Source organism: Poecile atricapillus, chromosome 4, assembly GCF_030490865.1.
Source record: "Poecile atricapillus isolate bPoeAtr1 chromosome 4, bPoeAtr1.hap1, whole genome shotgun sequence".
NCBI classification, from domain to species: domain Eukaryota; kingdom Metazoa; phylum Chordata; class Aves; order Passeriformes; family Paridae; genus Poecile; species Poecile atricapillus.
This window is the reverse complement of record NC_081252.1, coordinates 50791224-50811593: the sequence shown is the minus strand read 5'-3', so window position 1 is coordinate 50811593 and position 20370 is coordinate 50791224. Positions and strand designations below refer to the sequence as shown.

Sequence of the window (20370 nt, the reverse complement as noted above, 5' to 3'; positions counted from 1 at the left end):
GTATTTACCTATAAATAATTCACAACGCAATCATATATTTTCAAGAACATATTTACTTGTAATGGTCTGATTATTTAGTTTCAAATAATTATAAATGTCATCTGCCTTTCCTTCTCTACAACATATTTATACTGACCATATTTAAGATTTAAAATTAAAAGTGAATAATAACAGAACAAGTAGGGGTACAGCCATGTCCATGAAAGGTATCATAGGATCCATCTGAGCTTTGCTGTCAGGTTCCAGTTTTAACTTGCCAATTTACCATTCCGGGCATTTGAAAGGGGAGGACTAAGGCACTTGCGGGCGTTGGAGTAGGCAAGATCAGGGGAATGGGAGACAATATTGGAAAATTGTGTGAGAGGTTGGAATAAAATAATCCTTGCTCCCCTTCTGCTATTCAGAATTGGAATTGTAGACACCTTGACCTGCAATGCATGTTTAAAATGGCTTCAGAGGTTCTCAGTCTTTCCAGTCACTCAGACAAGACTTGGGAGCCGCTATCTGAGGACGGCTGCCTTTACTCCCTTTGCCTGCCTTTGTGGGCACTGCTCCAGCAGCCAGTCACTTAGCTTGGTCTCCCTGCTCTGGCTCTCCAGGGCCGGATGCTTTGCAGTGTACAGGGATTGCCTTTAAGTGCCAGAGCTTTATTAGAGGTTCTTCCACCATTTTTGCTGCTGCCAGTCAGTATTCCCCAGTGTAAGTACAAATAATGTAATAATATTGATGCAAGAATTAGTGTAGCTCTGAACAAAAGAACGAATAAAAATATCTATAAGGTGAGTAGGCTTGGTTACTGTTTTCAGACAGGACAGTTTTCTCCCTAACAATGAAAACAAACCCTTGAGAGTCCCAAACCAGTCTTCTGCAGTATCTTTCCCAAATAAGTAAAAACTGGGCCAAGACCAAAGAGCTTCAATATGTAGGATGCTGGTACTGTGATTCAGGTAGAAACCTCTGTAAAAGGTTGAGGGTTTTTGTACCAGCTACATTAGTGGCATGCTTAATGCTGACCTTTCAGTAAATATACTGGTATAAAATCTGTGATTATGTCAACTCTGTTAGACTTCTGAGGGTCACTGTTAACTCTGCAAAAGTAGGACGTCCTTCAGGTTTCTGGAAAAAAGTAAAGGATAAACTTGCATTAGCAGATCAGTTGATTATAGTACCAGACTTCAGAAATTGGATATAAGTACATATGGGATACCACATGGCATACTTAAAAATTACATTTCATTTTATTAATACAGAAGAAAAGATCAAGTTTTTCATTTTAGAGAAAAAGAAAAAACTGTTATTCATGACACCAGGAACATGAGCTGCAGCACTTCTAAAAAAAAATCCTGAAATTTCTTTATACTTATTTCAATTTTGGATCAGAATTCCTATGGAATTTCTCCCTGCTGTAGGTCCATGGAAGTCCCTACTTGTCAGGATACCATGATACTCAGGAATGCTTCCTGTGTTTTTGAAAAAGGATCTTCACTATTTGAAGTGCTGCTGCTCAGTATGGAACAAACACCTATCAGGTGGCAGACAGAAGAGAGAACTTCTTTCCCATGATCTCTCTGCTGGCTGGCACCCCAGTGGATGTTTGCAGTAAGCAGGCAAGCTGGACACAATTTAGAATTCCATCTCTTAAGCTATTTTTTACCCAGGATTTAAATTTTTTTATGGAGTTGTAAGGTGGGAGATAAGGGAGACAAGGGTAGCAACAAGATTCCCCAGCTACTCACTGTGTACGCCTGCACATTTACGTGAAAAAATTGCACACAAAGCTCTCCTGAAAGTACTTTTAACCTAAAATAAAAGATTCATTTCTTCTAAAGACTAGAGAAGGAGGGCCCTTAAGGGGTAAATCAGATGGAAAAGTTGATGAACTCAGTGTTTTGTTACTGATATAGGAAGTGATAGGTGCTGGAGAAATGGTGAAAAAACATGAAGTACTAAATCAGCTTGGAGGGGCTGAAAGGGGTGCAGCCTAGGAGCTGTACTGATGTACAGAGATACTGATATACACTTGAAAAAGGCTATATCCACATTTAGTGGGCATATCCACTTGATATATCAATGTGTTATCATTCAGAGCTGATCTAGAGAGAGCTATGCATGATACAAAGGCATGAAAATGGTATCAGCTCTTCACCCAGTAGAGAAACGTGACAAAAGTGGCATATTCCAACCCAGGGATGGTCTAGACCTATTGTACAGATAGTGTGCTCTATATTTCTTAGCTGCAATAGTCAAAAGAAACAGAGGCTTGTAAACTTAGGTGTGATTTGTGAAAAACATAGTTGGAGATGCTGAGAATGCCACAGATGTGAAATAAGGATTTCATGCCATGAGATTTTAAGATTGCTTTTATATCCGTGTTAAAAATTAATAATAAAGTAATACCCCAGGGGAAAAAAGAGGGGAACAAACCTCATGCCAGCAGCTGTACATGACTTTGTACACAGGATGCGATGCCAAATGCGGTCGATAAAGTCGGTTACCCTGAGAAATCTCATGGACAACTTCAGAATTTGACTTGGTTTCAAAAGGCATTTTGCCTTCTGTGAAAACTTCCCACATCAGTACACCTAGAAGTGAACCAAAATAGGTTTAGGACAAAACAAAAGATGCCAAACCCACAAGCTTTTAACAATATTAGGAGAATTAAAAACACTCCTGATTCTTCTGTGTTGAAAAATGCATGAAAATATGGGCAGCCTGAGCTGAATGAAGGACAGAATCCAAGCAATTTTCAACAAATAAAATTCTGCTCTCTTTTAAATCAGCTACAGAGATGGTTCATGAAATTCAGATCAGTATATGTTTGGCTAATGAGGACTCATCAAAAATGTACATTTCAGTCAAAATCTACTTTTTAGGTGCAGAACCTTCCAAATGAAAAACCCATTTGTCCAATATAAGCAAACTTTGAAAAATGGGAAGGACTGAAGCTTAAGATATGGGTATAAGTTCCCATATAAGTTTAAGGTATGGGTAAAAAGTTCCACTTCCCTAAATCACAACAGTAGTTTTAGGGAAGCATGATTGCACATTCAATTAATCAACTCACCAAATGACCAGACATCTGATTTGCTGCTATATTTTTTGAAATGAAAGACTTCAGGAGATGACCATTTGACTGGAAACTTGGCACCTGACGAGCTAATATACTCATCATCAATGACATACCTGAAGAATGAGAGGAAACCACATATATTTGAATGAGTGACATTTCCACAAATGATTTAGAATTCTATAAAAATAGTGTGAATTTGGAAACAACAAAAAAATACCAATATTTTAGCATAAAATGCACACAAAAAAACATACTGGAAGGTATGCACTTAAACGCATTTCTGTTTAAACTAATGATTTGGATTATTTATCAGAGATATGTCAGAATGAAAAATTTGATACTATTGTAAGACTGACAGGATAGTTATTATTGCCATCTTTTGGGTGTATATTGATAGGAGAGATCCCCATGGGCAGGAAGATCAGCAGCAATAAATAATTAGTCTTTTTTCTAAAGGATACACCTTTTCAACCATATTTTCTACCCAAATATGATTCTTGCTGTCCATCTTCCCTGATGCCGTATCAGGGACATTGTTACCAAAGTAACACACAGAGAAATTTTCATCACATTCAAGGCAATGGTTCTTGTAGGTGCACTAAAGTAATTGTTTTTGCCCAAGCCTATAGGAGCTGACCTCCCAGATAAAATGAAATTATGTGCCTAATGCACGCATTTATAAGGCAACACTTTAAATGGTTACTAGGCTGACCCAAACATATTTAGGATCTCTGGGCACGTTTTCCAAGTAATAATGTTCCTGAGCAGATCACAGATGTGCAGTACACATTTACGCTCAGGGAAAGCATAAAGGTAACCTTTTTAAAGCACCTTTTAAAGGAGGTCAAATTGAAATAAATAATGTCTTTGCCTCACTTTCTTATTTTGGTGCAGACACAGAACCATGGGAGGCTATTAAATAAGGAACATATGGAATAGCAGTACAAAATAACCTGTAGCAGCAGTTGTGTGAGCTCTGAATAATTAAGTTGTGTTCCCATCACTTCTTCACAGCCTTCCCAGGAGAACGAGTCCTAGAGCCACACCACTGATCTCCACTTTGTGGCCACAGTGAGCCATTCAGGTCCATTATTCTTGCTATGGACCCTGACAGCCACCTTGGTCTTACTGTATTTTCTGATTCATTTGGATAAGTCCAGAGCCCTGATAGTGACCTTACCCTTTTGGGGAGCAGTACAACCGTGGTACAGGAGAGCTCTTTGCAAAACAAGTCCTTAGCTATGAACTGCTAGGGTGTTGTAAGTCTGAGGTTAGACATAGGAAGCAAAAACAAAGGAGCACGGCTGTGCTGATCTAATGATTTGCAGCCACAAGGTAAATGTCACCACAACCTTCTGCTGCCACTGACTGTTTTTCAAGCTCATCTACCTCCTAAGTGAGCTGATTCAGTCTGTTAACCTACAGAAAAACCAGCCAGTAAAACAAAAGTGTGCTGGGCTTGCAAGAAGAAAGAAGAAAGAAGACATCCCCTTTGGGTAGCATTCAGTCATTTGGTTACCTCAGCTGTGTCCTCTGAGGAAAGTCTGTGAGACTAGAGCTGTGTTTCTCAGGCTGGTGCTTGCCAGAGTTGAGAGTGCTGTCTTTCCTCACTTTGGCTGGTTCTATCACTAAGCAGAAAAACCACTTCCCTGCATGTATCACACTTCCTGCCCACCTGGTCCTTCCTGCATCCTGCCCCACCTACTCAGTTACCGCTGCCTCGAGAGGTCAGCACCAGCTCCCAGTTCTGTCCCTAGCAACTTTCTGACCTCCATCCTGCTCAGGAAAGTTGGGGAACTTCTTTCTTCAAGGTTCTGGCTGCCCTGTGCATTCCAGGCATCTCTCTGTCCATAAACTCCTCTGAAGTTTACCTGGCACTTTGTTTATCTATCTTGCACTCACCAAGAGCAAGATAAGGACACATCCAGTTCATGGTACAGTGGTTAAACAACATCACAACTTTCATCAGGATTCAAAAATTACCCGCAGTATGATCGCTCAAACCAGTGAAGCAAGCGGTGAGGTTAACTAAAGATCATGCTGCAGCTGTCTGAGAGTAAGTGCTCACAAAACCTTTGTCAATGGCCTCGTACCTTGCCATGCCAAAGTCAGATACTTTAACAATGTGCTCCACATCGACTAAACAGTTTCTTGCAGCCTGGGGAAAATGAGAAAAACATATGTGAAAACTGTGCTAAAGAATTTCAAGGGAAATACAGCAGCTGATTATATTTGCTTCAGCTCATACTGTTTATATCTGAAAGGAGATTAGTGTATTGGTCAAAAATATTAGTGAAATTTTGTCTCTGAGTCAGTGAACATATTTTACTGTTGTGTAATTACACATAGCAACTTAAATGCTTGTAGTATGAGTTGCAATATGTTTGTGTATTCTTGAACACTGCAAGAATTTTAGGCTGCAGAGTCTAATGATCCAACCAGGTATTTTCCTGAATATCAACACTAGAGACAATAAGTGTAAATTTTTTAATTTGTTTTGTGATGCTTTCATTATAGAAATCAGGAACCTCCTTGTAATTCTCAAGATTTTACATTTCTACATGCAGCTAGGTAGGAGAGGATGAAGATTTCCTCTCCATATCCAATGTGAGCATTGAAAAAGTATCAAGGAGTAAAGAAACAAACTCCTCTCCTCTAATTCCCTGCCTATGGGCAGAAAAACCACTCATATATCCCAACATCAACATATAGCAGTAGGGAGCCAAAAATTATAGATACAAAAAGGTTTGAATTTTTAAAATTCTCATTGCTGCTGGCCTTTTGTAATGCTGTGATTTTGGTTGTATTCTAATCACTTTTGTATTGAGATGTCCTAATACCAGATAGTTGCATGTCAATATCCTAATTTTCTCTGACCTCTCAAGGGTATTTTCCAATGGAAAAACATTTCTCAAGTAGTTTTTTTTAGCTGTCCATGGACAAAATAACAGCTGAAAAGTTTGGATTTGCCTTATTAGATCCTGCAGCACTGAAGTCTCACATGTTACATAGTGTCTCATAAAATACAACAGCACACTCTTTACTGCAAATATTTGTCAAGAACCTCAGAAAGTCTATTGTACTTACTAAATCACGGTGAATAAAGCTATTTCTTTCCAAATATTCCATCCCTTCGCAAACATCCTGGCACATGCTCAGGAGAACATCTCTGCTGAGTTTCCCCCGCTGTTGCCGAAGGTAATTGAGCAGGCAACCATTTTCCATGAATTCAGTCACAACGTAGAGAGTTTTGTGATATGTGCACACTCCATAAAGCTGGACCAAATTTGGGTGCGACAGTTTCCTGTTTAAAAACACATTTTAGACAGGCTAATATTTGTTCTTGGCAGGTAACTAAACTTTTGATTCTCATGATGGTTTTGAAAAATACTTTCACTACTTGCTAAAGTGTCCTATTCAGCCATCTTCAGAGTTCTCCCAATACTTACCACATTTCTGTCTACAACTTCCTCCAAAAAGTTCACTCTGTGAACTCATAATTGTTCATCAGTTATATAAATGCAGTGAATGCAAAGCTTGATTTGATTGATGCAAAATGGAAAGGTCTAGTTACACTCAGCTTGCAGGCAGGGCCCTGGACCTTGCAAGGGTTCTTCTCTTCTGGGTTTTGCCAAGACCTCATGTGGACACTTCCCTATTTTGCAAAATTTGCAGATATTGTAATATGGTTTCTCAAAAGCTTTAGTAGATAGAAGCTCTGCCAGTGTTCCTAGAGACACTGAGTTATGGATTAAAGAATAGTTGTAGGAGCACATTTACATTTTACCAGAACATTTATTCCCCATTGAGCTCCATAGTACAAAGCAAGGAACGCTCTAAAGAGTCTGGGCATAGGAAGCATCTGCATCAGCTTGGTTCAGACCTTTATATCAGCCTTTCTGTCCCACACCTCCACCATTCCCATCAAACCGCTTTTTCTGTTTGTGTGAAATGGAATTAGGTTAATTTGTTTCTTGGTAAACTGACAGAATAGCTTTTTTACTTACATCATCAGTTTGGCCTCCTCCATGAAATCATCTTCAGACATTGCACCTTCATTGATTGTTTTGATGGCAACCTTGATAGTCTCTTTCCATTTACCAAGATAAACAACTCCAAACTGCCCACGCCCAAGTTCCTTCAGGAACAACAGTTCAGATGGGTTTAATCCCCACTCCTCTGTAAAAGCAACCCAATATGTCAGGAGAGTCAAGCCAGCTTTCCTGAGCCGTGCTCCAGGAGACACGCCTTGCTGATGAACACTGCAAAGCATCACGCTTGTTCACCAGCCATAGCATAAGTTTTAAATATCTGAAAATTTTCACTGGCTCATATATGTTTAAATATAAATGCTATTTTACCACTTGAAGAATGTGATTAATGATTTTGCTTAGGAATGCCTGAGGCTTGAAGAAAAGGCAAGTGTTTAGCTTTGACTACACATGAAAACTTTTTTGGCACTACAATATGTGATGTTTTTCACTCCAAATCAGTTCCAAATCAAATCAGTTCCTATGGATAGTATACCTACAGAAATAGTCACTGGCTACCTTTATTGTAATAACTACAGTAGTTCAACCCTTCAGAAATATTAAGCCTTGAGATTCATGGGAATATGAAAGATACTCAGTTTTGGAGGTTCCTATTGCCCAGTAGATGGTATGAAATTCCTGATCTATATACACAAAACTGGCATTTATTGCTTGTTTAATACCATGTAAGATTGCATTCTTATTTTTAAAACCTGCAGAACTGATAAAGAAAATCTTCTCCATAAATAGTATTAATTTCAGGTTTCAATTTTGGTTTCCTAAGCATTTACATAAATCAAATAGCCTTTCAAAAGCTGTTAAATGTCTATTTGAGTCTTAGGTTTGCTTAGAGAAGTCCAAATAGCTCTGAATGCACTGGTGCTTGTACAGAAGCACAACAGTCACTGCACAGAAGCAGCTGAATCAGGTGTCTCATTTGGTACTGACACCTTTCTCTTTTTATGTTTTTTATTATTATCAAGGAATTTCACAGATAGAACTTAATTATTAGCTGGGTGAATATGAGCTAAATTCTTGCCAAGGCAGATAAAAAAATCTCCTTCAAAAGAAGATTAAAAAATTTACCATAACTCAATCCTGAAGCTTCTGGAGAAGTACATCCATCTGATCTGACTGGATGTCGGAGACGTGTGATAAGACCTGGAAGGGACAAAGGCACGATATTCTGCTGACCAATTACTCCATTTTAAAATATGCTGTATCATACCTCTTCTCAAACAAAAATACTTGGAATCTGATGTAAATTTCTTATTTCTTGAGGTTACTTTTGCCTACAGGGCCATTTCTGCTACAAGTGTTTCCTACAATTCTTCTCCCTCCAGCAAAAGGCTCTGTCCATTCCCGTATCTTCCTCTCTAGCGTAAGGGATCTTCATTCCTTCAGAGTAAAGCCATTTTATATTGTATTAAAATGATGGAAAGAACCAAGGTGAAGGATATTCTTTCATACTAAAAATTATAAAAATCTACCATCTGCCAATAGTTAGAGGTGTCTAACTATGGTAAGCTGAAAGTCAGTGTTAGAGAGTCCTTGTGCTCCCTAATTCTGCCCCGATTGTTTGTGGTATGGGTTGTTTTTTTCAAAGTCAGTAGAATGCTGCCTGCTGATGCACAGCAAAAGTTCCTGCTTTTATTAGAGTGCATGTATGCAGGTCCTTGTTGCAGACAAAGAAAGAATTATTATCAAATTTCACCCAAGTCCCATTCAGTCAAATGTCAACCAAGAGAATACAGAGAAGGCTTCAATCTTTACTAAAATCCTTTAATACATGTAGACAAGTTTGGTTGTCTTACTTCCCCCATGGCATATGTACACGAAAGCTATGACTTTGGCAGAAAGTATCAAGGTATATTTGAATTCATCAGCAATGAAAACGCCTGTGTCTCTTTTTACAATGAAAGTATTAGAAAAATATGTAAAATTGTTATCAGCTCACATGCATTACCTGCAGCATTGTGTTGATGATACTCGATGAGTTCAGGAACAGATGAAAACAGATATTTTTCTGCTACATAATATTGTCCCAAGTGGTTTTGTTTAATTTGATAGTGTAGAATATCTCCATTATGATTTCTGAAAGCAACAAAACACTATAATTTTCAGTAAAAATATTTTATAGTATAAATTTGCTTAAATGTCACTACAAAAGCATAGAAAAATGTGAAAACTTGGGACACAGTTCTCAATATAAAATGGCTGTGTGCAGCTAGAACACTGTTTCAGGAGTAAAAAAAAAAAAAAATTCCTTGAATGGCTTTCTCCCAACTTTGGGAGACTGAACAATGTCTTTTGTTGCCCAAGTAGTTTTTATCCCTGTATCATTGCATTCATAAGAAATTGCCATACTGTTTAAGAAGTGCTCCTCTTAATTTAGCACTTATTTGAATATAACCTCTTAAAAATAATGTTATGAATTAGCTGCGTTTTCTCACACAAAAACTTAAACACATATTTATGTATAGCATGAGATTAAATTTTCTGTTCTAGTTCTTCAAAGGGTCTTCATTGGAGCTTTTATTTGATACCTTTGTTTTTCTGTATTTCTTTGTCTTATCTGTCTTTTTTGCTTTCTGTAGATTTTGCTGCCCATCTATTCCCTGCTTTCTGTGACACTCAAAACTAAGCAGTTAAGTTTGCATTTCAGTCTGGCAGTTGCTGAAGAATGGTACCCTAAATTGTGGACACATGGTTACAACAAGCAGAGATCAGAATACAGAAATATTTCACAGTCTGCATTACAGAGTCAATGTCAGAAACACTATGAATTTTCTACAGAAATGGTGAGACTGTCCCCAGCACAGGGATGGTGGGGAGGGCTGGCCCATCTTTCCGAGGCGGGAATGGTGGGAGGGAGGAAGAGGGTGGTGGTAACAGCAATGCTTCTGCTGCTCTCACCTCTGGCTTGCTGTAAGAGGGAGAGAAGGAGAGCAGACACAGATGATACAGGGGGGTGTGGGAGGGCTGATGAAGAGGGTGTAAAACAGCTTGAAATAGTTTAAGTCAGTGCTGTAGATGATTCCTACTGCCTCAGGCAAGTGTGAGTAATGTGGCTGTTGTCCAACAAAAGTAAGACCCTCACAGTAGGGGTGAGGTGGTTTTAGGAGACAAACTGGCAAAGTTTGAGGACAGCAGAGTCTGACATGGATTTAAAGGGCACAGAGCCTGTGGAGAAAGGGAACAGTTTGGTGCAGTGGCCGAAGGCTGTGGCCTGGTTTCCACAGCAGATCATTTGAGAATTTCAGTGAGTGCAGGTATCTTTGTCTTGCCAGGACCATTTGCACATCCACTCCCACATCCACCGCCCACCCTCATCTTTTCTGCACACAGGGTGATTAACTCTGCATGAACAGCATCCCAGTGGTTCCCTGCTCTTGTGCACTGAATGTCCAACCTCCCCAATTATTCTGAGGAGTTTGGAGGAAGCTTTTCCATCACCTCTTGGTTCAAACCCTAACCATTCAGGGAACTCACCCCTTAGCCCGCGAATACATGGACAGCGTAAGAAGGCCCTGTCGGCTTGAATCTCTGACAACAAACGCACCTTCTTTGGGCTGAAAAGAAATCCAAGCAGAGTTATTTTATGCTTTTGAGTTTCAGTAATGCTCCCTTGAGACAGGACTTACAGCAGTTACCAAATTCTGTAGAATATCTATAACTGTTTGGGAGGAAGATAAAGAAGTGGAGAAGAGGAATGGATAGCCTGGTATATGGCATAGCAAAATAAACCAAGAGAAAAAATAAGTGCCAGGCAACTTCTTAGAGATAATTAATTTAGCTGAATTATACTCTTCAGTGTGAAATAGTAAAAATGCTTTAATTTATTAAAAAATCAAAGTGTACAAATCACTAGGGAAAAAATCCATTTAAAACAATTCTGTTTCAGATGTTCTTCCTTGGTTGTCCTTGTCCCAGGCCTGAGTTAGTCCTTGAGCAAAGACCCAATGAGTTTGAGTGAGTTAGGCACTTCAGTAATTGACAGGGGGTAGAATGCAATATGGATTGTTTGGTCTGTATTTAAGGAAGACAAAGAAGTTTGTTAAATTCAGCTAAGCTTACTAATTAGCTCACTACATGGATTTCAGTCTCCAATGTCTAATGCACCAGACAAGCACAGTAACCCATGAAATGTGATTTACCTGGCATGGAAATTCTACATAGAATTAGCTGGGGCTACAGCTTAAAGCTTTGTGAAGTCTGGATAGTCTGTACTCTACACTTACACCAGAAAGCCTTTTTATTGTAAGGTATTTTCTCTCTTACAGCATACCAAACAGATTTTGATTTTACTGTTATAATGCTCTTGATGCCTCTACTGACAGATATTTTACAATACTGTTAGCTCAAGGTGTAAGCTGAGTTACCTTCTGGCGCAAAAGAAGTTCTGCCTGGCTTCTGTTTATGTTTCGGTAGTACCACCTGCAAAAGGAGATAACCTAGCCTTAATTTCAGCCAGTAAAAATGAATGTTTGCTCTGTTTCACAGTTTAGTGGTTGCATTATTCCAAGTCAAAAACATGTTTAGAATTATCATTGTATGCAAACATGTCTTAATCTGGAATGATTTTATTAGATCTTCTTTTTAGAACTTTTTGGCCCCAATTTACTGTGACTAAATATTAGCTCAAATAAAAGAAAACCCAGGAAACAGTTATGCCAAACTGTGAAATTTACAGTCCTGGATGATGCGTCAAGCCTCTCTTCTCTACAATTTTTCAGAATTTTAATCCTCTCTCCAATAAGTTAAATTCGTAGTAATTTGAATTAGTTACACGATCACAACAGGCAAAGATCAGAACACAGAAATATTATGCATTGGGTCAACAGAGACAGGGAAAAAAAATCTGGATTCTGACACTATGATTCATGCAAATGAATATTTATTCATTTTAAGAGTAATGTTTTGCAACAAAAAAAGAAAGCTTTTGATAAACATGTTAATGTCTGACAAAATATTTGAAGGATCAAGCATTAAAGTGAATCTCTGCAATCCATTTTTAGAAATGAAAGCACAATTTTAATTTTCAGAGATACTTACTTGTATGTTTCTAAATTACTTTGCTTGTTCTCAGTAACGTAGTTGCTGGGAATTAGACCTTCATTCCTAAAACAAGATATTTGGGATAATGGTATAATATGGTGTAAAATACTAGTAGGATTAAGATATACATCATCCTTTTGTTGAATTACAAAGGTTATTTCTAGTAGGGGCCATGTTGTCAGATACTGAATTCCAGCATTAGAACTGAATGAAAATTTGAGTCCTCCCATCCCAGGCACAATCTTTTTGTCCCATGACCGTGGATGGCTACTCAAATGAAAAAGCTAGATAGTATAAGCTAAGATTTAGAAAAAAAAAAAAAATTCTGAATCTGAAGCCACCATCTTTATTTCTGGCCTATACAAAGCTCTTATATGAAGAAATATAAAGTGTGTGCTTGCTTGTATACCCGAATAGTTGTCAGTATACTTTTGCTGAAAACATGAGTTGAGAGAAAGCATTTAAAATACTTAAAGAGAAATCTGAAGGAAAAGGAGATGGTTGTAACATAACATACAACCTTTCCCAACATCAGAGTACAGGATGAAGAAAATACAAGAGAAAGGGGAACAACACAAGACAAGCTTAAGTGTCAAAAGGATCCTAACTGAAGTTATCTAGTTCTCTAAAATAGCCAGATATTTTGGGTAAGAGGTTTGGTTTCAGGTATGTCTTCATAATCTCTATGGATTAATATAGTTTTTACACGTACACACTCCATTGTAAAGCACTTGAAATATGGAAAGCTAGATTTGCACAAGGCTCAGAACCCAGTGATTCACATGGTCCTCAAAACACCCTTATGCTGCTCAGGAAATTACTGAGTGTAGGTCTTAACTCTGAATTCCCAACAGATTCTAGATTCCCTGTTCCTTTCTGGGGTGCCAAACCCTGCTGAAAGTCTGCCCAGCCAATCTGTAGGCCTCATATATAGTTGAACACTTCCAAGCCTGTTCCTAAAGTCTCAAAGTCTCATTCTATCTACCCACTTTTGCACAGGTTGTTTTTTCTTTCTGTCTAGGGAGATTGAAATAGATACCCTCTCTCTTACCCATGTCGGTCTCTTGCCTTCCACCAGAGAGGATCATACTGTTCGAGGATAATGTACTCTTCTGACTTCTTGAGAGGTAAATCTAAAGGCCCTCTAGCAAAGAAGTCATAGAGTGCAATAACTCTGGGCTTCTTGGTGTAGTCTTCAAAGGCCTCAGCAGGCAGAGGAGGTAATGGCTTGTTCTTAAATTGCAATTGTCTCTTGCGCTGGTGAAAAATAAAAGTATTTTTCGTAACTAGTCATTTCTCTCTACTATAGCTTGCTTAGTTACCTTTACTCAGTAATTTTTATACAACAAAGAACATTATATGCTCAAGAGCTAGTTACTCCCCTGCTTATTCTGGTACTGAGCCACTGTATGTCAAATCACTTCAATTCTCTCTTTTCACCTGCCAAAATGTTACTTACCCTGCACTTCCAAATAGATTCATAGGAAACATCTGGTTGTGAGGCAGAGTACTGGGTCACCAGGACAGTGTCAGGGTCCAGGTTCACTTTTGTTCTCATTTCTCTGATTTTGAAAAACATGAAGCATTTGTGTGAATGCGTGTCTATAAACATCCACATAAAAATATCCATGGCTATATGTGCCTTCCTTCATCAGGGATATGAGTACACATAGTAAAGACATAGAGTACAGTGTCTTCAAACTTCCACATGTTTGCTCCTCTACTGCAAACAGGATTTTAAGAAGTCCTTTATGTGTAGATATTTAATTACTGAAAAGCTTAAGCATTTCACATACCTTTCTTGCACTGTGCAGCAGCAGCAGCAGAAAACAGACTGGAAGGTGTGATCTGTGAACAAGAACATTTTCCATACTTGTAGTGTTCCTGTTTGTTTGTTCACAAAACTTACAGAATTAAGGACTACGCTATGTGCTTAGACCCACTTTAGCTCTGTTTTGCTGTGAGATATCTTGCAAATCATTATGGCTGAATTTACAGTCACCAAAAACAGCAGAGCTTTCCTACCACAGTCTCCCTTACAATGTTGGCAATTAATGGCAATTATGAGTTCATATGTATGAGCTAAATCAGCTTGCTAAAACAGCAAAAATAAATAATAATAAAAAAAGAGACATCGTCAGCCAAATTCATACTGATTTGACAGATTACATCACCCTGCACAAGCTCTACCTGATGCAAGGAGGGGGATGAGAATCTTGCCAGAGACAGGAAGTGGAGAACTGCCCCCTTCAGCACTGGCATAATTTTTAGATTATTCAAGCCAATACAAAACCATTACAAGCTTTTATTTATTTTGAGGTTCATTAAAGGAGCTGCACTATATCAATTTCTTCAAAATAATACTTATTTTCCTGTTTCTGTTGCAGCCATTAATATAATAAATACACTAGCCCAGGTTTAAAGTGCAGAGAGAATATGTGCTTTACACTTACATGTCAAGGGGCTGAAAATTCTTGTTTATAAAATCCAAAGTACAATGGATCAATCAATGGTATAATCATCACAGACATCAAAAATTTAGAGAGAAACCAATCGAGTATATCTTATATGTGCAGCACAGAGGATATGATATTAAATAGGTTGGAAAGCATTAAGATTTGAATGAGGTAAATAAATGGTTGACACTTGCTCTGGTCCACTTCTACCCAGGCTGAGATGTACTTTCCCCAATTTGCATTCCCACACCAGTTTGAGACAAGCTGCAGCAGTTATGATCCCATACTCTTTCCCTCTTGCCCTGAGGTGACCGGTATCATAAAGTCACCCCAGGCACCTCTGCACCTCATCTCAAACTGAGCAAGACAGGATGCTAAAAGGTCAGGTAATCCCTATCTGCAGGGTCAGCTCCCCAGAACTGTCTCACACTCTTGCATCACCACTGGGCAGGTGGGAGGACAGCAGCTCAGGTTCTCAGGTGCAATGCATAGCCTTTTAAGAGTAAGGGATGGAGAGACAAGGTTCCCTTCCTATTCAGCTGCACTGACAGAAAATAAACTTCACATCCCACTATACTGTGTCCTACTTTTCTCTGCCACAGAGGTCATAGTTTGCAAAGAGGCCTCATATTTTGATTTGAAATAGACTTCCCAAGGTCTCAGAATTTTGCTGCTTTGTATTTCATATGATATTTCTTTGTGCAATCCCACCAGTTCCCTCCACATTATTTGTTTTTCCCTCATGGCACTTTTGCATCGTTGCTCCTAATGACCTAATCCAGCCTGGAATAAAGAGGATGTCCCTTCTGGTCACCTGTGAGACTTTTTGCCATTGCCTTTTATCAACTGAAAGCCAAATGTGCTAAGAATATGAATCCCAGCATTCAAAACATCAAGCAACCTTACTGCATTATAAAAATGTAATTATTTTCCCTCTGAAGGTACATAATATAGCAAATCTTATGCTAATAAAAGAAGTGAGAATGTTGGATGTCAGAATGATAAGACCAAACCCAGTTCTTAGTTGGAAGAGCCCTGTCTCATGAGTAGTTTGTTTAGGCTGTTTTGAAAGTCATGGTGAAGTTTCCCTTAGACTGTTGAATCCTGTGAAGAATCTATCGTGTGGGAAACAGATGAGTTGACAGTAATGAGAAGACACCATCAATTGTTTGATAAAAATCTCCAGTGACAGCTGTGAAAAATGCAGCAATTAAAAATACCCAAGCCAGCTGACAGCCACAATTCTCTTCAAAGAAGCCAGGCTAAAAAGATATGGTCAATGAAGTTTATTTGCAGTGTAATTGTCCAGTGTACATTGAATTGTCCCTCGGGCATTTAAAACTGCCTCATAAATAGCGAACACTGTAGGTGGAAAAAAAAATGCTTGGGTTTCTTTTATTCCTGCCTGTGACATGAAGTTTAATCAATGTCTAAAAAGTATATAGCTATTTGCAAACAGGAACATGATATCTGAAATCTTATCTGTTTGTTCTCATTCAACCACTCAATCTAAACAAATACATTATTTCCCATCAGATTATTTGCTCTCCATATAAAACACTACAAGAAATAGTTAGAAAGCAGCACTGCAAACTTTCTATAGCACTAGAATAATCTTCTAGTAAGATTTTAAAGATTTTGTTGCTACCATGAAAGCAAGGGGTTCAGATAGATGTTATGCATATGTAATCCTGTTTTGTGTTCCTTATGAGCCCAGTAATTTGAATATTTTTGTAGTGTAAGCTGAAGAATTCTTTTTACCTTTGAATCTCAGATTTGCTTTGTTAATGGATGATTTTTGTGTCTGACCCCCTACTTTTACCATGCTAAAAGCTATTAACAATAAATTACTGTATGTGACATTTTAAAAGTACCCTAAGAATATATGATATTGAATATTTAGCCTCTTGCCCCATCCATAAAACATCAGAAAAGGTAGAGGTTGAAGTTGTAATCATGATGTTTCCTTCCTGGGACGTATGCTTCATTTGGTGAGCAATTTCTCCAAGGGTTGAGTGTGTAATTCAATAAAGATGACAAAATATGTTATGACAAATTCTGCAGACTCTAAGTTAAGGCTCAGATTAGACTAAGGCCATGGATCAGACAAGAGCACTCTGAACTGAACTGCAGGATCTGGAGGAGCAGCACAAAGTTTGCACTGTTCTGCCAAAGTCTAGTTGTCCTCCTTCACTCTGTTGAAGTATTTTAAGTGTGAAATCACAGCCTATCAATCCAGCAGATATCTTCCTAAAGCAGATAATTTCCAGCTCTTTGAGAATGAATTTGTCTTTAAACATCTTTTCTCAGCAACCTCGGTCACTTCCGAAATTCTTTTGTCCCTGCATTACTTCTAAAGTATTTGTGGAATGAATTCAGTAGAAATTAGTACAAGTGTAAATTAATGCAGTGCAAACTGTACATTTCTGTTTCAAAATTTGCCAAATCTGTTAGGAAACATTATCAAAGGACACAGAGAAAGGCCTTCAGCTCTGCAGAGCTAAGTCCTGCTTTAGTTAAATTGACTTAAGGCTCGAACCTTTGACCTGACGGCTTGGAGTTTCAGTTCTCAAACAAAGATTCATGAACTGATCTATGCATTTTACATCTTCCTTGGTCATTGGTAAGCTCCATGAACTACACTTTTCCCTTCCAATTAAACTCGTATTATAAAGTTCATAACTTACTTCAGAAAGTAGGCCCAAACTGTGAAGCTGTTTCAGAAAGACTTGGCCAACACTGCAGATGGGAAAAGCTTTGATACATTGAGTAAATAACTTGATTTAACTCACTCTCCTCTTGGCCTCCTGCTTGTGGCCAAGGAAGATGCTGACACTGAGGGCTGCATGGCAGTGCATGTTGTCACGCAGCAGGAAAACAGCATTTCCTGCCTGACACTTCTCACCCCCACATGCAACCTCTCATGTCTTGTGCTCTTCCTTCCTTTCTCTTTTCTCAACAGCCATCAGAAAAACTAAGAAAGAATTACAATACTTAAACTCCTGTATTTTAATTTTTTATAAAGCTATCATTTAAAATACAAATAAATTGAAAATAGATTCTTAGAATTTACTCATCTAAAATATTTCTTTTTGATTATCCCTTTTGCTAGATCACTGAAATCAATGGAACTACTCTATCTGATTTCCTTCAATTTTTCACCAAGGACATTAGCCTAAGCAAAACACTGGATTTGTCAAGGAGTGTTAGAGTCCTTATTAGCTGGCCTTGATCCTCTAGTCCCTAACTCAAGTAACCCTGCCGAAGAGTTCATAAATTAAAGTTTAGTCACTGGTGGCATCACTGAGAACTGTGCTTCAGCAAAGAAATCACATTTTGGATTCTATATTTGGAAGAGAACAGAGAGATCAGTTAGATTTGCCATGTTATGAATGACAGACTGCTTAGACAGGACATAAGAAAGTAATACAGGCTAAGAGGAAGAAATGTTCCATTATTTTTAACAATAAATTAAGTTTGAAGTCTGTTAAAATAAAGTACTTATGGAGCTTTCATTAATTTTAGATCCCATTTCTCTGTTTCCTACCTAAGCTTCCCAAAAATGTAAAAATAAAAAAAAAAAGTGATCAAACTTTGCTTCTTTTAAACCCATAACAGCACATAATACAAACAGATGGTTTCTCCAGCACCCACAGCTCCAATAAATCTTTCAGCTCACATTCCCTTGATTTCTATCAAAACACAAGCTATCCAAACATGTTGCTTTGATCCTCGGGGTACGTCATCATGGGACAACTAAATTCAATAGTTTAAAATGTAGGTTTAAATTAAGAGTCTTTGAGGTGTTGACTCCAGAATTTGCTATCTTCTTTCTTCAATTGCATAGAGAATTTTGTATTTCTGCAACTTTTGATGACAGCTTGCCACCTCAGACAAAGTTATTTAACACAGGAACAAACAAATATAGTGCATTTCACTGCTAATGTGTTTTTCTTTCTGGAAATGAGTAATTTAGGAGGAAGACACTTGTTCATGCCAACACTAGCACAGAGCCATGACAGCCTATCAAAGTACAGTGCTGTACATCAGACCTATTAGGATGCTCAGTTTCAAAACAAGAAATAACCATGCCATGAGAAGCATGTGGCTAAAGTAAAAACACTAGGAAACCGGTGTTGAAGCTAATCTGACAAATACTTAGCCTAAAAACATGCAGCTGACATTTTGAAAACCAACTTCTGAGTCCTGGAAATAAATTTATCTGTGCACAACAGAGTAGATGGAATGCAAGAGGAAGAAGAAAAAGATGGGCCAGCTGTCAGGAACAGCCATTTGCTTAAGCAGCTTAAAGAGTCCCATCAGAACAGAGAAGGTAGAGTGAAGGTAGACTGTATTGTGGCCTGATACAGTCCCACAACACCCACAGTATGATTTGGGTTGATAACATTGTCTGTATATGTGGCCAATTCACACATATATGTGCAATCTTCCTCCTGTCTTCAGCTGTTACTCACTGTAAATGGCAACTTCAGGGAAAGTAACATCAAAGACAAAAGCAACAAGTTAGAAATCAATTTTTATCACTTGCACTTTATAATTTTATTATTTCACTGTTTTCTTGGCATGAGTTTCTTTCTCTGAATCATTGTTTATCAAAGCATTACTAACACTGAAAGCACTCTAGTTCCATGTCTAAGGTTTGCTCTCTTCTACCATTTCTTGCAAGCTCTTGGAACGGAGCAGAAAGTGTTCAACACTACAAACTCAGCTTCACCCACCAAACCCAGACCACTGCTGTAACACACAGCATGCCTCCTGGTCAGGTCTGTCAGTTTTCAACATTACTACAAAAATCAGTAACAAAAAGCTACATACTTTGCTTCTAAAAGCACTTTAAAATATAAGCTTTCAGCTTCTGGTGTGTGCAAGCTGAGGCTGTCTTTCCTGTGAGTTAGCTCTACTCTGGAGGAAAGACAGGTTTAGTTCTACCAAACTTTCTATCCATGTCTATGCAGTTCACAAGTTTATGTGGCAATATCTCCCTATCTGTATGTAAAATTAGTTGCTTTGCTAAATCTATCATACAATGGATTAATATTTGTGCATTAATTTTAAAAGTCAGAGATCCCCTTAGCAGTGCAAGAGAAAGCAGACTTGTATTTTTAAGGCAATATTTAAATTCTTAATTTGCTAAGTGCACTGCTATTGTTCAAAACAAAATCACAAGATCAAAATATGCAGTAGAGTTTACTTACAGGTAGAAAGAATCATGTCTGGTTATCTGTTAATATTAAAAAATGGAAATGCAAACCTCTCTTCATCAGCTGTGCCAGTAAAACAGCCCAAACTTAGCTCTTTGCTCTGTTATGAAGCATGGTAAACCACAAATATTGCTTGACCACGCCTACTTACCTTTTATTTAAAAAAAAAAAAAAAGCCCCAAACAGAGTAGAAGGAGAAAAAATGGTCTGCTTTATTAAACTGTTACCAGTAGGTGTAAGTATTTTTTTCTTTAAAAAGTAAAAAAGCAGATGCAAATCATAGCATTTGGTTTTGTTCAGGTGGATTTTTGACCTCAACATTTGAAAAAATTCAGTTATAATAAAAATGGGAGCAAGGGCTAAAGTTGCTTAAGGGTGAGTGAGCTCATCCAGAAGAAAGGATGGTGTAATAAATATAAAGGATGGTAATAAGCATTTCAACCTACCTTTGAAAACATCAGGAGAACCAGTAACACATCTGCCTCCATAGGTGTTCTGATTCTTTCTAAAATTAAAATGAATTCATCTAGAAA

The 20370-nt window shown here is 38.1% G+C and overlaps 1 protein-coding gene across 1 annotated transcript; it reads right to left on the bottom strand.

Moving 5' to 3' along the window:
* Nucleotides 1-149: 149 nt before the first annotated feature.
* Nucleotides 150-19894, bottom strand: TXK (TXK tyrosine kinase). The gene is made up of 15 exons (XM_058838002.1): nt 19832-19894; nt 13956-14007; nt 13619-13721; nt 13211-13416; nt 12157-12222; nt 11484-11538; nt 10594-10673; nt 9068-9195; nt 8188-8262; nt 7078-7249; nt 6158-6374; nt 5164-5228; nt 3065-3183; nt 2425-2582; nt 150-1116 (listed from the first exon to the last, which is right to left on the bottom strand). The coding sequence occupies exons 1-15, from the start codon at nt 19845-19847 to the stop codon at nt 1048-1050; spliced, it is 1581 nt and encodes a 526-aa protein (XP_058693985.1). The 5' UTR covers nt 19848-19894; the 3' UTR covers nt 150-1047.
* Between the last annotated feature and the right edge of the window lie 476 nt (nt 19895-20370).